The sequence below is a fragment of the Myiozetetes cayanensis genome, unplaced genomic scaffold, assembly GCF_022539395.1.
Source record: "Myiozetetes cayanensis isolate MyiCay16 unplaced genomic scaffold, myiCay2020 scf7, whole genome shotgun sequence".
NCBI lineage: Eukaryota > Metazoa > Chordata > Aves > Passeriformes > Tyrannidae > Myiozetetes > Myiozetetes cayanensis.
In genome coordinates this window covers 5,610,598-5,628,941 of record NW_026087964.1, presented here as the reverse complement: position 1 = coordinate 5,628,941, position 18,344 = coordinate 5,610,598, and the positions used below count along the sequence as shown (strand labels likewise).

Here is an 18,344-nt window from a genome sequence, read left to right as displayed (position 1 = left end):
TCTGAGTTTGAAAGGACCCACAAGGATCATCGAGTCCAACTCATGAGTGGCCCCTGCTGGGATCAAACCCGCAACCTTGGCACTAGCACTGTGCTCTAACCAACTAAGCTAATCTCAGGGTCTATTCACTGAATCCTAGAATGGCTTGGGTCATCTAGTTCCAACCGCCCTGCCATGGACAGGGACACCTTTCCCTAGACCAGGTTGCTCAGAGCCACATCCAGCCTGGCCTTGAACACTTCCACAGATGGGGCATCCACAGTTTCTCAGAGCAACACATGCCAGTGCCTCACCACCTTCACGGGAAAGAATTTCTTCCTAACACCTAATCAAAACCTAACCCTCTTTCAGTTTGAAGCCATTCTCCCTTGCCCTGTCACCACACATCCTTGTCAAAGGTCTCTCTCTGTCTTTCTTGTGGGCTCCCTTCAGGCACTGGAAGGCCACAATTACATCTCACCGAAGCCTTCTCTGCTCCAGGGTGAACAATCCCAGTTCTCTCAGCCTTTCCTCATAGGAGAGGTGCTCCATCCCTCTCATCATCTTGGTGATCCTGCTCTGGACTTGCTCCAGCAGGTCGATGTCCTTCCTGTGCTGAGTTGGATGCAGCACTGCAGGAGGGTCTCACCAGAGCAGAGTAGAGGGGCAGAATTCACTCCTTCTCTCTGCTGTCCACAGTCCTGCTGCTTTGATACAGTCCAGGACACAGTTGGCTTTCTGAGCTGCAAGTGCACATGGCTGGCTCATGTCCAGCCTCTCATCCACCAGCACCCCCAAATCCTTCTCAGCAAGGCTGCTCTCAATCTGTTCATCCCCCAGCCTGTGTTGATACAGGGGATTTGCCCCAACTCAGGTGCAACACCTTGCACTTCATCTTGTTAAACCTCATGAGATTCCCATGGGCCACTTCTTGAGCTCTTCAGGTCCCTCTGGATGGCATTCCATCCTTAAGGAGTGTCAACTGTACCACTCATCAGCAAATATGCTGAGGGTGCACTTGATCCCTTCATCTGTGTCATCAGTGAAGACACTAAATAACACTGGCCCCAAGATGGACCCTGAAAGCTTGACTTAGTATTTATATGAATTTTCATTCCTGATTAAAGACTTGAAGTAAGGAACTCTTGATTTCCTACACAGTTCTGCATGGTTGTATCCTCTGCACAGGGCATCAGGCCTTTGATAGGTCCATCCATATGAAAGATGTCGCTCATCCAGATTTCAGCTGAAAAGCATCACAGTTGTCCATGGCACATGAGTACCATTGGTAGTAACTATTTCCACACAGCTTGACAAACAGTGGCTTTGGTTTTGAGTTACATTAGAAGATTATGATCAGGGGATCACAGCACCAGGGGTTGCTCCAGTGGGCACACCTCTGGAAGTAATTCCCCCCGTCATTTTAAAAGGGGAAGCACAGGCAACCATGTTTCTAGTTTTTGTATATTTCCTTTGGTTGTAAACCAGATTTCTAATCAGAACTGCGAAACACAGATTAGATTTTCCTAATGGCTTTCTGGGCAGGAGCTGATAACATCAGCACTTCCATAACTGTCTGGAGTGCAGCTTCCAGAGTTCTCACTCCTCACAGATGCTCAGACATGGGTCTTATGATGACAGCTACAGCTTTTCCAAAGTGCTACGAAACAAATGGCTTTTTTCATGCGTATTTCTGTTAGGACATATCATTTCAGCTTGCTTTGCAATCAGTCTAGGGAACTGACCTTTGTGAATGCTTTGGATGCCTTTTATAACATTTCTAGAGGCGGAAAAAGCTGCTGTTACTGCAGCTATAATTTCTGCGGTGGTTCTCCTTTGTTTCTTGTATTCATGCAGAATGAATAATACTACTGAAGAATATGGCTGTTGTAAACTGATTTATAGTTGCCACAGATTTTTGACAATTTAGGCACTGTGATATTTAGCTCTTCCTTCCTTCTTTCTCTAAGAAGTTTGTAATGTACAAATAAGCACACAGACAAATAGAGATGTGCTTCCTCCACAATATGGAAATAACAAAAGAATAAAAAATAATGTTTTATTGTTTTATAATGAAATATCAAGCATAGGTAATGTGATAGACCAGCAAAAGGAATGCAAAGTTTATCCCTCTAGAATCTATCCCATATTAAAGCACTTAGTATAGTTTTGGAACAGAATCCAATGCCCCTTTCCCAAGGACATGAGGAGAGCCCAGGACAGCAATGAATGGACTTGTACTGGCCAGTGAAAAGTAGTCAGGCATTTTCAGAATGGAGGCGTGAGAGTGCAGTTAAAATGAGTCACGTGGCAATACCTTTTATCAAGCTTATACTGTTATTTAATTGGATATGGTGACTGCAGTGTGGGGAGGGAGAAAGAAAGTGGAAACGGACATTTAATTAATTCCTTTCCAAGGAGAAGATGATAACAATCTGCTTTAACTATTGCAGGAGCTAAATCATTGAACAAGATTTGTGTCAAAGTTTGGATAAAATAACTAGATCTGTTATTTTTCCAGGCCTCCCTTCTTCCTGCTCTCTTAACACACAGACCATGTACAAACCAGGGTGACTTCCCACTCTCTCAGCTGCTGAAGGAAAGAGTATGAAGTCTGCACAAAAAAAGAAGTCAGAATCTGCTGATATTTTAAAACAGTGGATGATGACATGGTTATTTATCAGTTACTACAAAAAACAAAAATATTGAACATATTTTGTAATTTGAAGCCTTAATTAATAATGAAATACTTTAAATATCCATATTTCTTGTGGGAGTAAAAGAACCATCAAACTACTTCAAGATTGAGAAGACAAGAAAGTAATCATGTTTTTGCTGCCTTACATGGCCACTTGCAAAATTTCTCATGTGCTACTTGTACAGTGACTAAAAGGTGGACCTTGTCTCAGATAATTAATAATAAAATAAAGAAGATGGGAAGAGGGTGATAGAACAGAATAGAGGATACAAACTTCATGACTCTATAGAGAAAGAGCCACAAGGTGCAAAATTTAGGTGCAAAAGCAGATATGTTTCAGATAAAGTTCTAAGACCTGTGAAGATGGAACAATAAAGAAGAACGAGTTTAGAGGAAAGGAAAGAGTAGAACAAGAACATAATACACTTACACTTGCTTTTTGGAAATTTTTTTCCTTGATTTCTTCTAGTTGCTTTATTTCCTTTGGAGGTTTGTAGGTGCTTGGAGGAACCTATATTAAAAGAGAAAAATCTCTAGAACATAGGATATAAAGCACTCCAAGTGAAACATTCTTGCGGGGAAGAAAAAAAACACATTCACTTTTACCATAGAACAGCAGCAGTTATTTTTTAAATATTGATTCTTTTCTATTAGTGCCAGTGTAGAAGACAGGGACAGATTCCAATTAGCTGGAACTACCCAGGCTTTTCAGTCCTGTCTAATGTAATATAATCTCTGGTCAAATGAAAGAAAAATTTGAAACTAGTACAAGAAAGTCTAAAGCAATAGCAAGTCCTCTAGGCCCTGTCAAAGGGGAAAAAAATGTTGCCAGAATGGGAACAGTTCTGTTTGACATCTCATAAACTCCAGTTTCATTGCACTGGCAGCCACATAGGGCAGCTGAATAAAGTTAAGCTGTGGAGCTCTTCAGCACCAGAAGCAACAAGTTACAGAGACTCCAATGGAGTTTAGGGAAGAGAAATCCTCTGGAGCTTAATAAATACCCAGGAACTTCATTGTAACTGAGGAAGTCCTTGAGCTGAAATGGTGGGAGACTGAGAAGGTAGGTGGAGAAAGCAGCAGCAATGCTTGACCCACCCCTCTGGTCTTCCCAGACATCTGTGTTTAGCCACTGCTGGAAAACATCCACTGGGCAAAATGGGCCTTTCCTCTAGGCCTTTCCATTTAATCCACACCTCCTCCACTGGAGATGTGGATTAAATGTTTGAAGGCAGAGGACTGGAAGGGCCCTCCTAGCATTAGTCAAATATTTAGGAAGGCATTCACACATCAGAAAATGCTACAGCTAAAATGACCAGGAAATTGACTGTATGGTTGTCATAGGGATCAACAGGAGACGAGGGACTTTGGGGAGATTTCGAGATTTGCTTGAGTAATAAATTTTGCCCAGAGCAAACTCTGAAAAAAGACTCAATGTCTTCTTCCTATGTGGGTGAGATAGTCTGACAGTTTAGTGGGCATTTACTTAAATGTTTATCTTGCTAAAAATGTTCTAGATCAATTAGAAGTTACAACACTAATTAAAGAATTAAGGGAGAAAATGTATAATCTGTATTGTACTGGAGATCAGTTTAGGGAACATGTGAATCCCATCTAGCTTTATTGGACTATATAAAGAGCTGTGCTTTCAAAAAGTCATGAGTCTGATGGACTGTGATTCTGTGACTTTTCACTGCCTTTGCTATGTGACATCTGTATCTGCAGCTACAACAAATACACAAACAGAAGCAGCTAGCAATTAAATGCACTGCTGAGACTGCTCAAGTATTTTTGTGAGCTTTTTAAGTGAAGTAGAAATGAATGTATTTCCCAGCAGTATCTAAGAATTTTTATTCTGCTTTCATAGACGGAGAAATTAAAGCCCGGAGGATTTGCAAAGGGTTGCACACGCAGTGAGTATCAGTTTATTTCACTCTTCTTCCTAGTCATGTGCTTTACCTGCAAAACTGCACTCATCTGCCAGTGTAAGCTGAAAATCTCTCCTCAGAAACAGCTATGCTTATGCCAGGTAATTTAAGGAGGAGACTTTTCAATCAGCTCTCTTTCAAAAATGTTCTTAGCCTGGTAATTTAGCCCTCAGACACCATGGTATGAGTACCAGGCAGGCAGACAGACAATCTAGCAATTACCCAGTTGCTGGAAGAGGATAAGAAGTCACTGTAAGTAAATTGTAAATTCCAGCAACAGAGAGATCAAAAAGGCCAAACTGTACCTACTTAATCCAAATGTGAAAAGAGGGGGCTGGCAGTAAGATGGCAACCTTGCTTTCCCTCTCCAGCCAGTGGTCAGGCTCACACAGGCTGTGTGGATATCCCTTAACCAGAGGTTTATTTTGGGAGTAGGTACCACAAGAAATTTAAGGAAGAATTGCTTTGAACTTTCATCACTCCTTTATTTTTTAAAAGTTATTGTTGAAAGGTAGACAAGGACAAGCTAGTGCAATGCTATTGTATTAAGGGTTTCTATTTTTATACATAAGAAGATCATAAATCTATTGTTTGGTCTGTATATTTGCAAACAAAATCCTCTGTATTACTTAAATTATTTCACCCATTTAATTATTTTAAACAATCAGCAATTTCATTCATGAAGTACAGCTGAAATAATAAGGAAAATATCTAAAAAATACGTTAAATTTGCCTGAAAGGTGAGACAATAACATCCTGGTGCAGCATTTTTGTTTTTTAAAATATATTATTGGTCTCATGAAAATCTAAAGATAAAATCATCGCATAATCTTATTGTTCTAGTATAGTGCTGATATTAAAAGAATGGATTTATTTTGGCACTCTGAGCCAAGATATCCAAGGAAGTTAAATGTGTCCAAATAATTTTGCATGTTATCACGTTCAAGCACCTGTCTCTATTTGTCTCCTTTGCAAACTTCGAGGTAAAGCACTCCTTTGCAGAACTGTGTTTATGAATGTGTGAGTGCATATGTGCTTACCTGTGTCTGCATCCACGTGCTTGTGTGCAAAGGCCAGTGGAGGCAAGAATTTATGATATTTACACCAAACATTTAGAGTGAGTTGTTTCATTGTTAAATTTCAAAAATAAACACTCACTTTACTGACCCTTGCCATCTGAGCTTGTCTTTTCAGTCTCTTCCTTTCAGGATGTAAAATGGTGATACTGGTACCAATATGGTAAATTAAAGTGAAGCTTAATTTGCTGAGATAGGCACAGAAATGAGTACAACATGTGTCACTACTACACTGTTGGTTTTAGATTCACACAAGCTTTAAATTTGCAGACCTGGCCAGAATGTAAACCAAATTTAGTATAATCCTAACAACATAAACGAACTCCACTAAATGCATCTGCATTAAAGCAAATTTATTCTGAGAGGGGCTGCACAGCATAAAGGTTCTAAAATGACAGCAACATGACTCATTCCTATACTGATTAAGTAGTTATTAAATGCAGTTTTTCAGAGCCTGGTATTAAGCTATTTCAATGTAAAATCCCATTAACCATATAACACAGTACCATTAAATTGCTCTGCCATCCTAAGATGTAAATGGTTTCTAAGAGCATTCAACGCATGTATTATTTAAAACCTGAAGTGCTAATACAAGGTGGCAGATAATGCCCAAATCTATGATTTCCAAGCTCACTTCCCACTGCATTTAAATACAGATGGTTTTGGAGTCCTTATTAAGTTAGTCACAGCAGCTTGGTCCCAGATCCTGTTTGCTTTACCCTAGTGAGATAACTTAAAACCAGTCGTGGGTCTCTGATTTGTACCAGTGTAACTGAACCACAACCTGAGACTATGAGTAAAATAACAACTTAGTATTTCAATGATACATCTAGTCTCGTTTGCAGATAAGCAATGAATTTAAACTGAGAAAACTATTAAAGTTTAGAGATTTAGCACTAATAAGATTAGAAAGGAAAAAATTTCCACCCTCAAGGAGGAGCTGCAAACCTAGAGTCCACCTCATTTCCAGTTAAATTTTTTTCCTGTTCATTTTAATGAGAGTTCATCTACAAAAAAATCTAAGTTAATAAAACATTTTTATTTCAATGTTCTTTTCTTACCTGCTTCAGTGCATTATCCAAAGCAAACACCTTACAAAGCCAAGGACTATCAGAAACACTTGTATCAATGCTGCCATCAATTTATACTCATTTTTGTAATTCGACCTCTGAAAGTCACAAAATGACTACAGGAATCAACCTTTTCCCTTTTCTCTGTTTGGCTTACAACCTGCTTACACAACATTCACTGAAATGAAGAGAATTAGTTTATTGGTGAATTTTTTAGAAATCTGACCTTCAGTAACATAGATTATTGCCAAAGTACTTTTTGATCTGTCAAAGGTTGCAATTTTCTGTTCTTACTTAAAAGAGGTTATTAACTCCCCTACCAAGATTTTGTGCACAAGCATACATAAAATTTAGGGTTTTTCAAATCATAAATCAACTTACAGGTCGTCTTTTTTCCAGTACTGGCAGATGTACTGGCAGAGGTGGAGAAATGGCACGTGGTTTGGGTACAGTCAAATTAAATTCCTTTGGCTGAGTGACTTTCGAAGCCTTGACAGTGGTAGCACAATTATTTAATTTATTTGTGAGTTGTTCAATGAGTTGCTGGACTTTTGGCTGCCACCTTCAAATAAAAATAGAATTTTCAATTTTATTTTAATTTTTTTATTTCATACAAACTTACACACTATATGAGTGTTGGCATTGGTGCAAATTATGTAAGGCTTTCAGCCATTCAATTTTGATAAAACTGGTCTCTGAATCTGTACTCAGGATTTAGTTACACTGTGTTACTTCACCTCTTGATAGATCCATTCAGATTAGTACTGGTGAAATAGCCACAGTTTTTACAGACTAAGCAACTCTTCCTTGCTGCCAGTTCGTTTTGCAGCAGGACCAGACTATGAATCAGAAAAGCAGCTGTCATAAGCTAATTACACACTTAACATACTTAGATGAAGAGACTGTGAACAAACAGTGGTCTGAATAATGTCACTTGTACCAACCAACAGAGCACACACACAGATAAATCTCAAAGCACAGGCAGTTCTAGTAAAAAAATTAGAAAGATGTGAGGAGTTTGGTGAATTAGCAAATGAACCCTCAGTGAACCCTGGGGGCAGCCAAGATTATTTTTTTTCTGTGTTTGGATTTGGACTTGTATGAACGTTCAAAATTCTTCCAAGGAATGACAGGAAAGGGCAGATTAAAGGTAAGACACAGTGTACCGTCATTACATGCAAAGAGGCTTGCAAGTAACTTGTGCAAGTGATGAAGCTCCACTAAAATAAATAGGACTCTTTATATTAACATAATTGACATTAGAAAGAGGAACACAAAAGACATATTTAAAAGACTTTCCACTACTGACCTGACTAAACTCATCAATGCATCCTCAGCCCCTGAAGGAACATTCAAACCCAAGAACCAAATCTGGTCTTTAAAATTCTTGTATAACTTACATTTACCACTTTAGGCCAAACACAAGTCATTCAGTGTAAGTGACTGTGAAGGACAGCTCCAATAAACTGAGTGTTAATGAAACAAGCAATGCCTAAGCATCTGCCTGCATGGATGTGTACATATAAAAACTGTGTGCATTTGGATGTGTATCTCTACCCCTCTATCTGTATCTTTACAGTATTTTAAGCATATGTTATAATTAGAGTCACTACAGTGGAGTATTTTGAGTCAAATTCTGACTTCAGATACATCCATCCCTGCGGTTCCTGTAGAACACTGTGACATTCAGAGCACTGCAAGCCAAATCTGTGCTGTACATTTGCTGGAGTGCTCATAAACTACACAGTATGAAAGGATCAGTTCTGGTGTCTCTGATATGACAGAACCAGATGCAAACTCCTTTTCAGCTGGCATTGTTTGTAGCATGTTTTTGTCTAACAGTGTCTGCCATCATCTGGGTTAATCTATACTGCTGTGGATATGAACAGCGAAAAAGTGACCCAGTAGGCTGCAGAGCTACTGTTTGTCCATGGAACATGGAAATGTTCCAGTCTGCCAAGGGCACTGTTGCTACTCTATCACCACCTAACCAGTGTGTGGATGCACCTGGCACCTCAGAGCATTTAAGCTGTTAGATGATGCTGCAACTGTGTAAATAAATAATAATTTTAAAAGACTTGTTTACATGCTTATCTGATTTGCTCAGAAGGGACTTTACGACCATCAGCATAAACAAGTCTGTGCACAAAGCCAAACTCAGAGAAGTCAAACATCATTTTTTCAAATGCCTAATGTCACAGATGTTGAAGTGACTTATGAGGCACGACTCTAACTCTGTAAGATAATTTGAACTATTATTTTTTTTTTCAGATTATGATGTTTGATATATTCAGGGGCACCAGGGAGCAAATGTACAACAGCTGTGAAAGAGCTCTTCTATGAGAGAAAAGTTGCCTCTGGGTAAGTAAAAGGGATTATTAAAGTCTCATGAAGACAAGAAGGGTTCTGAGTGATTTCAATAGGAGAAAGACTTTAACAGAAAACTGAGCTTTCAGGGCAAGCCTTCCCCAGCTTTTAAACTTTGAGCTAGCCAGAGACTACTAAGTTCTACTTACCTTAGCAGTGGATCAATCAAATTCTCTTTTACATACAGTGAATCATAGAAGTGACTCCATTCATCTTTTATCCATGTGTTCAGATGCAAGTTATTGAAGAAGAATCTAAGAAACTAATAATAAGTGGTTTCTTTTAATAAATATGAATACTGAAGATATGGTGTACTTAAGACCACAAAATATAGTTGTTTTTATTACAAACACTGCTGAAGAACTAGCTTGTATTTTACTTTGAAATTGTAATTGTAGGTGCTCGGTATTTTTAGGTTCTTCTTAGTTGGTGGACACTCTCGTGTCTTTCAGCCCTATTTTGTGAAACACTAATAGATACTAAAATATTTTAGTGGCAAAAAAAAAATCATCTAGAGGCTACAACATAGAGATGTGTTAATTCATCTTTAATTTGCTTCAAACATTGTGAAAAACCAGTTTTTATTCAAAATTAATTACTACTGGAATACTCTGATTTTAGTATAATTTTACAATAGAGTTTCAGAGTTTAATATACCCGGAGTCAACTTCTGATTACCTATAACTAGATGATCCATGGAGCCCAGAAATATGTGAGGCCTGGCACTGCACCTGGATTACTTAAATTCCTTTCATCTCCCTGGGAACTGGGCAGGGAGAATTGCTGAAAACTATAGTAAATGTTATACAATGTATGTTCTTCTTTTATTGAAATATAATTATTTGTCATAGTCTCATTAAACTAGAAGACTTAAATTTGGCACACTTACACATTGTATGGTTCTACACGCTGGAGGAACAGCAACAAACATTTGAACCTTTGTTTGCCACTGCAGTTCACCAGAAGGTCAAAAGCTTTCCTTTAAATCTTGAACTATTCAATTGGCCTTTTGAAACACTCTTGAAAAATGGCACTCAGATTCAGCCTCTATCACTTAAAGCAATATAAATTCCAAACTTGAGCCTTAGCTCTTTCATTGGAAAGGAAAGTACAAGCATCATGCTGAAATAATCACAGTAAGAGAAAAAAAGCACACTAAGTAATACTGATATCATGAGACATACTGGGAAGCAGTGTGCAGTCACTCTGAGAAGCTTCGAAGGGAGACTTGCAGAGCTTATTAGTTCAGACTTGGCATCAGCCTCATCTTGAGTCAGTTTCTACAGAACCATAAAGCTCTTTGTATGGAGTTTTTAGCTCTGCAGGACTACCAAGGAGCTTCTTAATTCAAATTTGATGCCAGGCACAAGTTGCCTCAGAGCTTTGGGAATAATTCAGCTCCAAACCATTCGGATTTGACTCAAGGTGTTTGCTGCAGATGTGCAACAGGTGTAGAAAGCCTCCTACTTGAAATCCATATTCTTGATATGACCACTTCCAAGGAATTAACCTGTAAATTTAGCCTTATTTTCATCTATTGTGCTGTTGGTGGTCAAAAGACTGATCAGTGCTGCAGGACTAGATGAGTATTACTCCCTTGGATTCCCATTCTTGCCTAGAAACTACTGCTCTTCCCCAAAACTGCAGATGCTGGCTTATCAGCACACCACCCAAAAAAAAGATCTTTCATCCCTAAAAGCATGACTATAAACTAAGTGTTGAAGTTGTGTGAACTAAGTGTGAAGTGTGAAGAAGTTGGGTTTTTGGTGCTGCCAGATTCCATGGAGTTTGGGAAGTATATGGTAAGGGATGCATTTCATCCCATTGGTCTTTATCCAAGTCATTCACTGTCCTTATGGAGGATCTTCCTCTGTAGCACTTGCACGTTGGATTAAATTTGTCCCCTAACACAGTAATTTGTATTTATGCAATGTATAAATACAATGTCAGAAGTCTAGACAGAGTTCATACCCTCCCCCAGAACAGAGGCACTTTGTAGGCACTATTTCTACCAGTCACTGTAACAAAATTTTACACCAGTTATCCCAGCAGTTATGTGTGATTACAGACCCAGTGAACAGGTCCCCCATCCCAGAACTCTTCTCACCTTATGGAAGGCCCTGACTACACACAAAGTTTATAAGAACCATGGTTTTAAACCCATCTAAACAAGTGTGTAACAGGGATGAATTGATTGTGAGCTGATACACTTAAAATGAAGCAGATCCTGAGATCTGCAGCTGGTTTCAAATTTCTAGGTATTCAAAGAGCTCACAGAAGAAGCTGATGTAGAAATACTGCAGGTGGTGATTTGTAAATCCTCCAGTTTTCTTTCACTAGCTTACACTAAGTTAAACTCCTCCCTCTCTGTTTCACCCTCAGTATTCTTCTTTATGACTAGTCCATCCTAAGAGGCTTTAGTCAATTTTCTACTTCAGTGGCATGTGAGACTACACCTGTGAATTGTTGTTTCGGCTCTCCCTGACTCTCCATCTCCTAAATATTTGCTGCAAATATCTTTTACAAAGTACAACTCAACTGCCACTTCAAGATGAAGTGATGAAACAATAAAGAAGGCTCTCAGTGATTTCTATCTGCTGTATTTAACAGCTGGCTTTAACAACCTCTCTTTGAGGCCTCCTACTGCAACGCCAGTCCTGTACTGGTTATTAACATTTCTCCCTGTATTAAGACAAATGGGTAATCATGTGATTGATGCATCTGTGATGTACTCCTGAGGTGCAGAGAATGGTTAGCTGATCAGGTATCAGTGCTGGGACGTGTATTTTGTACTGTTTTAGTCACAGTCCCTAAAGCAATGCTACAATAAGTACAGGCCACAATATGCATCATACTAGAGAATACTTGGAATGCAGCCCTGGAGCGGTCATCCAGGCACTGCAGGGATTGCAAATGGCAGTGCAGGATGACTAGACATCCTTTCTGACCAGAGTGTGCCTGAACCAAAAGTCCACAGTCTTAGTTTTGATAATCTCTATCCCAGATGGCAAATGTTGGCAGAATAAGAGCCATGAAGCCATAGCACATTTCTTTTTTTTTTTTTTTTTTCTTTTTAACAACAGAAACTTTTGTGTTTTGTGAACTGAATTGCTAGGACAAATCCCTTATATTTCTGTTTGGTCTTTGGCCACATGTGACACAGGTGGCAAACCAAGTGTCAGTGGCCATTGCTTTTACAGCAGCAAAATGGGGTGTCTCAGATTTCTGTCTGGATTCTCTCAGCATCTGTGCCTTGAGAGAAGCCACTGGACAGTCATTTTGGTAACAGCATCATTCTGCTTGCTCCTCTATCTTGAACGTTCCAAAAGTTTCACTACTCACAGAGCATGGTAACCAAGATTCATTTCCCTTTTAGAAGTGGTGAAATTACACCACAGGGGATTATGAAATGAACTGTACCCATTTTTACTATTTTAATGTACTCTGGCTGTAGTAAGACATGTGTGTATAATTAAAGACTGCTTTTAATGCATTTTTACAGGTGGGCTGAATTAATACCTTGCTTTTCAGATTTTGAACATCCCCTGCTAATATTCTTAATGCATTTTTACACAGTGGGATTGTACAGATTTCTGAAAGAAAACCCAAAAAAAAAAAACCAAATAAAAAGTGGGAAGTTTCCTCATTTGGTAATGTCTTTACATCTGTGTAGGCATTTGCAGAGCTGAAATGCTTCTATTCACAATATAAGCTTTTGACTCCTGAGCTAAGGAAGTAAGTGCAAGAAACAACAGGTTCTGTTTCTCCATACAGACCATCCACTACCAGAGAACACTGTTACTGACCCAGCTAGGACTGGTTTTACCTCCCATTCAACATAAGACTGATTTTGTCCTACTATTCCTACCTCATCATAATAGCTATTACAATTCCCAATTCTTATAGTGATATTCCTTTGAAGATCTCAGAAGTTCATTAGAACAGCTGTTAGAAGCAATCAGAACATGAAACAGAACAAAACAGGTTCTTAAATGCTAGAAAGAAAACACTATGTATTTTGCATATTTTACAAGGCAATTAAGAAATTATAAAGCTGTCTTCAGCTTCATATTGAATTTTTATTTCAACAGTATATTTTCTCTAATACACAAATCCTTAAATTTTAAAATAAATATAGAACAACAACATGTATGAGTAATAGAACAGAAAAATAGGCTTGAGCTAGCAATGCATGGCTAATTTCTTAGAAGGATAATCACGCTAAAGTTACAAAATTGGATTTTATCCCATGGTTCTGTAATTACACAACCATAAAGAATTTTTGCATGCATTCTTAATATTACAAACTAAGAGCTTGTGGTTTTCTGTTCAAGCAGATGAACATGTGTAAGTGAGGTAGCATTACTACTCTGTCTGGATATTCTGCCTAAATGAAAATATTTGAACTTGCATCAGACATAGGGAAACATGGTGGCTTTGAGTTGAATGGATTCGGTCACAAAGTCTTGTAAGAGAAAGGTCTTAAATGTCACACAGTTGGTCACATGCACCTGAAGACTTCTCCTTGGAGTAAGGTTCATCTGCATGATTAAGGAAATTCCATTCAGCCTCTGATCTGCTGAATTTATTTTTTAATTGCAGTAAATCTATCCTAGATAAGTATATATTAATTTTTTTTTAATATCTTAACTGAATTCAGACACAATTGTCATCAGGCAAAATCTACAGGTCAGCATCCTGAAGGAGCACCCCAAATTTCTGATAACTTTTGTTGCTAAGGCTGCAGATCTGCCTTCTGCTGTTTTTGTCTCTGTTGCTGGGGGGACAAAATGCTGCTTCTAAATCCTCTGCTGCAGGTGCATTAATATAATCTACCATCACTTTGGAGACAAAGAACCTCTTCTAATGCAAGAGGAGAAAAACTAGGTACCATGGTGATGAAGATCTGATAAGATACTTAAGCAAAGTTGCATCTAAAGGAAGAAAAAGCAGGTGCATACCATTGGAAAACGCAGCACTTTCCTATCAGAGCAGTTATTCCAGACAAGGAAAGAGAAATTATCTAAGCTGGAACATCAGGGCACTGATGCTTAAGCCATATAAAGCTAGGTGAATGGAATCAACAAGGGATAACTGGCAGGAAGTGGGAAAATGGTGTTGCTAGCTGAATGAGCTCAAGATGCATCCAATCCAGTGGCTCGTGTCTAAGATGTTTACCAAAGAAGGGGCTGGGAGGGCATTTTAGACAGAGTGATTTGTCTGTCTACCAGATTATGATAATTCTTCCAGCCACTTCTCTGTTCTTTCTGATAGTTAATGAAATATATAATTTTTGTCTCTGAATGGAATTAATAAAAACCATTCCACAGTAAGTCCATCTAAAACCAGACAACCTGATCTGCTATCTCCCTACGTATTGCAAAGCAACTGTGCTCATTAAAGAGACACTGGCATCCACATGAACATTCAGCGTAATCACTGCAAGGATAAACCTTAGCCTTTTGAGTATTAATTACTAAAATTTGCCTGTCTCTTTAATTCCATATTTGTTATTCAAACAGCATGTCCAGACTATGCTTTGAAACATCTGGATGATCAAAGGTTATGGATGCTGTGTCACCAGTAATTTAATTTTTAGCCCATTTTTCCAGGAAAACAGGGCTTATGAGAAAGCACTGCCACTCAGTTTATCCCTCTGCCCCTCTTTAGAACATAGCTTTTAAGATAATTAGCACTTTCAACCATTTTGAAAGAGAAGCAGAGGATATTTATATTGCTACAGATTTCATGAAAATTAGCAAACAAATAGTGGAGTGAACCCCAAATTCGTGACTCCAGAGAAGGAAAGGCAGGCAGAACTTTGCTGTCCCGCTTTCTATTTGGCAGCAGTTGTTTTGGCAATTGCCATGTTGTACTGGGGCAATTGGTACATTAATAGCTCCAAGTGAGCCATTGTTTTTTGGAAAGGAGGGAAAGTGATGGAAGCACAATGGGCTTGATAATGAAAGTGGTAGTGGGTTGTTCAGTGGAAAAAATAACACTAATCAGCAGGAACTGCAGGTTTCAATTCAGATTTATTGTGTATGGAAAAAACTTCTCCTGCCTACAAGTCAAGGAAGGAATGTGAGCAGAGGCAAGAGTAAGTGTGCAAGTTAGAGGAACAACTGCAAATCACATGAAGAGTAAATCGTGTGATTATTCTACCTTCTCAGGTTACATAAAGTATATTTTAAATTGACCTTTGACTGAATATGAGAATCACCCCATAAGTATAGAAATTTAAGGGGTTTGTGATAACAAAATACTAATTTAATTTTTAATTTTAAGCAGAGAATCACACTCATTTCTCATTTTAAGTTATTCTCAAAATTGAGAAAAGTCATCTGATTAATCAAAAACAATGAAGAAACAATTATTTTTTAAAATGTTTTGTTCTTTCATTACCTTTTGCATTTTTGCAGTGTCCAAGGACTTCACAATTCTGCTGAAGTGCTGAAAACCAAGGTCTTCTAGTTGAAAAGTAGCCAGATAACAGATAACTATCAAAAGATACATACATTTAAAATGCAGCAGGCAATTCTAATAAAGCTATACTCAGCATACTCTGGGATTTAGACTGCCACCTTAATTTTAACAGTTTTGATAGTGATTTTTTCAACATACTCCATTTTTAATGTTTTCAGAGAGGATGGCTCTTATTCTTCTATTCCAAATTCACAGTTTATTTATACATTACAAAAATTTTAGACATAAAATTTCATATTTCTAGTATTTATTGTACTGTTTTTCCCAAGGGACCACTTTGCCTAAAGTGTTGTCATCTTTGTTTTTGTTCTGAATTGGAATAAAATCAAGTTTTTAAATTGGGAAATTCCAAACGTCATTCTTGCACCCCTCTCTGACAAGTACACAGTTTGATGATCTTTGAGTTCTTTTCCAACCTAAATGATTTATGATTCTGTTCTACAGAAAGAGGCACAGTCGGTACTGTGAAATTTTTGCAGACCTGTGAAGTTCACGGGCTCCTGTCTCAGCCTGCCTTTGTTCACTCAGGCTTCACTTGCACTGCAGTGTTTGAGCTGCCACCAAACAGTGACGGTAAAATCAGTAAATTCTGACCAATGTGCTGCAGCCAACTGAGTGTATTGTCAGGCTTCAGTCTCATGTGCTTTGGTATAGCAACATATTTAAGCAGTCTTAGCAGAATATACATTTATCTCCTACAAGCTTTATTAAATTCAAATCTGCTCACACATAGCAACAGCCTTCATAAGCAGCTTTGATCATTTAAGTGTCAATGCAGCTTGGCAAAGGGAATCACAAGCAGCTTAAAAAAATGTAAGCCAATGACCTTAGACTCTCAACTTGTTGATAAAGGAAAATTTTCTGGGGCCTCCCCTCTGCCTATGATTAATGGAGGCTTTTGAGTGGACCAGTCCTGACAATCCAATTATAGCAACACTCAGCTTAAAGATATAATTTATGTGCCTCAGACAATGAAAAACATGGCCCTGGAGAAATGGCGACAATGAAGCATTACCATTTAGAATAAACTCAATACACTAATAATTTTATCCTTGACAGTTTAGGTTTCCTTTTGTGTGTTATTTGATTTAGATTTCTGTACTTTTCCAGATTGTGACAGAAGCAAACAGAATTGCCATAAAAATTCTGTAGCTTTTAAAACATCAAATGTAGATATATTTGTATGTTTACTGTAGTTTTCAACCCCTTTGAATTAAATTGACCTTTCAATATACCCTCAAAGCACCTGAACATATCTGACTTAGAGAACCAATGCCAGTGTGATTTGTGATTCCAGCTTATTTAAGGACTTAATAAATCAACTTCAGAATGTGTGTATTAAGTTCATAACATAAAAGTATTTTTTTAAATTAAATTTGAATGCACTTCCCAATGTCTGAAATAACTTTGGGAGTAGTAACTACCCTAATTAACTAGTTCATAGTATCAGATGTAGTTGTATTGGAAGTGATTTTAACCAAGTAACTAAGACAAGGAAACCACTTGATTTCACTTGTGGAGACAGACAGAAGTCTATTTATGTCATTGTGACGGTCAGTAATGAAGATACCCATGTATGGGCAGAAACAATCCTATTTGCCTGCAGTGAGATGTGCTGTTCCTCAGCACAGAGCTTTGTTACACAGTTTTGTGTCTGGATGGCAGAGGTAATTGGTTGCATAGAAGAGAATAAAGGGAAATCACTGAAAAACATTTTTAAAGGGATGGTTAAACGTCTAAGACGCTTCTTCCAGCCAGTGATGCTTTTTCCACCTGCATCTTACCTGACTTTCTTAGGTAAAATTCCAGTTAACACCTGTAAGAGTCCACACTAAATGAAAAATGTCAATTTCAGGTTTTAGACTTTACATTAGAAGGACATTGGAAAATGTCCTGTATTTCCTACAGCACTAGGCACAATGATAACGCTCCCAATGTAATATAATACTAAGATCTGCACTAGTAAAATGATATTTTTTAAAGTTTTGTGGTAAACACATTTGGTGTTGTAAAAACAACTTACCTAGGTAGAGATTACGCTCAGGAATCAGGCAGTATCTCCCATCCTCAGCATAAAAGGCATTGACTACTACATCCAATAAGGATTTATATTCTGTGCATCCTGCTAGTGTATCCAATACAAATTTTTCTTCTGTCACCTTAAGAGTCTATGGAGATACAAAATTAATAACGATTAATGTATTCTGGAAAGAAAATGTTTGTTGTGTACAAAAAGTGCAATCATTTTGAGGTAAGTGGAAAACACGAATAACGAACAGCCTGGTAGGTAGGGCTGATGCAACTTCTAAGGCTGTCAGATATGGGCAGTCCCAGCAAAGTAATGGCCCTTGTTAAGGGAAATGTAACCTTCCCCAATGTTAAACGTTCCGTTTATCTGCTGACATACACACTGAGTTAAAGGCCTTGACGTGTGAATGTCAGCAGTTAATGCAAAGAAAATCTGAAGTCTCAGAGCAATGAGCAATGATTAACTTGGGCAACTGCATGAGAAGGTTTCAGTAGGAGTTTGGTTTTCCCACACGAAACCTCTCCTTTGTCGGTGAAATCCGTGCTACTTTGGGAGACTAAACTGAGGGGAGAAGCTGAACTGGGATTATGGGCAAGACTCTTAACTGTTCCTGAAACCTAAGTTTGGAGAATATGACTAATTTAAACAACCTGTGAGTGCCAGGATTCTTTTTAATACAGGCTGTTTCTTATCCAGCTATGCTCTAAGTCT

General features: G+C 38.2%; 1 protein-coding gene across 2 annotated transcripts in view; it reads right to left on the bottom strand.

Moving 5' to 3' along the window:
- The window catches only part of CFAP99 (cilia and flagella associated protein 99), a 52,173-nt gene that overhangs the window by 20,377 nt on the left and 13,452 nt on the right, over positions 1–18,344 (bottom strand). For both annotated transcript variants that reach the window (XM_050338540.1, XM_050338541.1), the window contains exons 3-7: positions 17,628–17,772; positions 15,524–15,618; positions 9,268–9,380; positions 7,133–7,313; positions 3,108–3,188 (exon numbers count right to left, since the gene is read on the bottom strand). In XM_050338540.1, the coding sequence (XP_050194497.1) occupies positions 3,108–3,188; positions 7,133–7,313; positions 9,268–9,380; positions 15,524–15,618; positions 17,628–17,772 (615 nt within the window). The remainder of the gene's footprint in view (positions 1–3,107; positions 3,189–7,132; positions 7,314–9,267; positions 9,381–15,523; positions 15,619–17,627; positions 17,773–18,344) is intronic.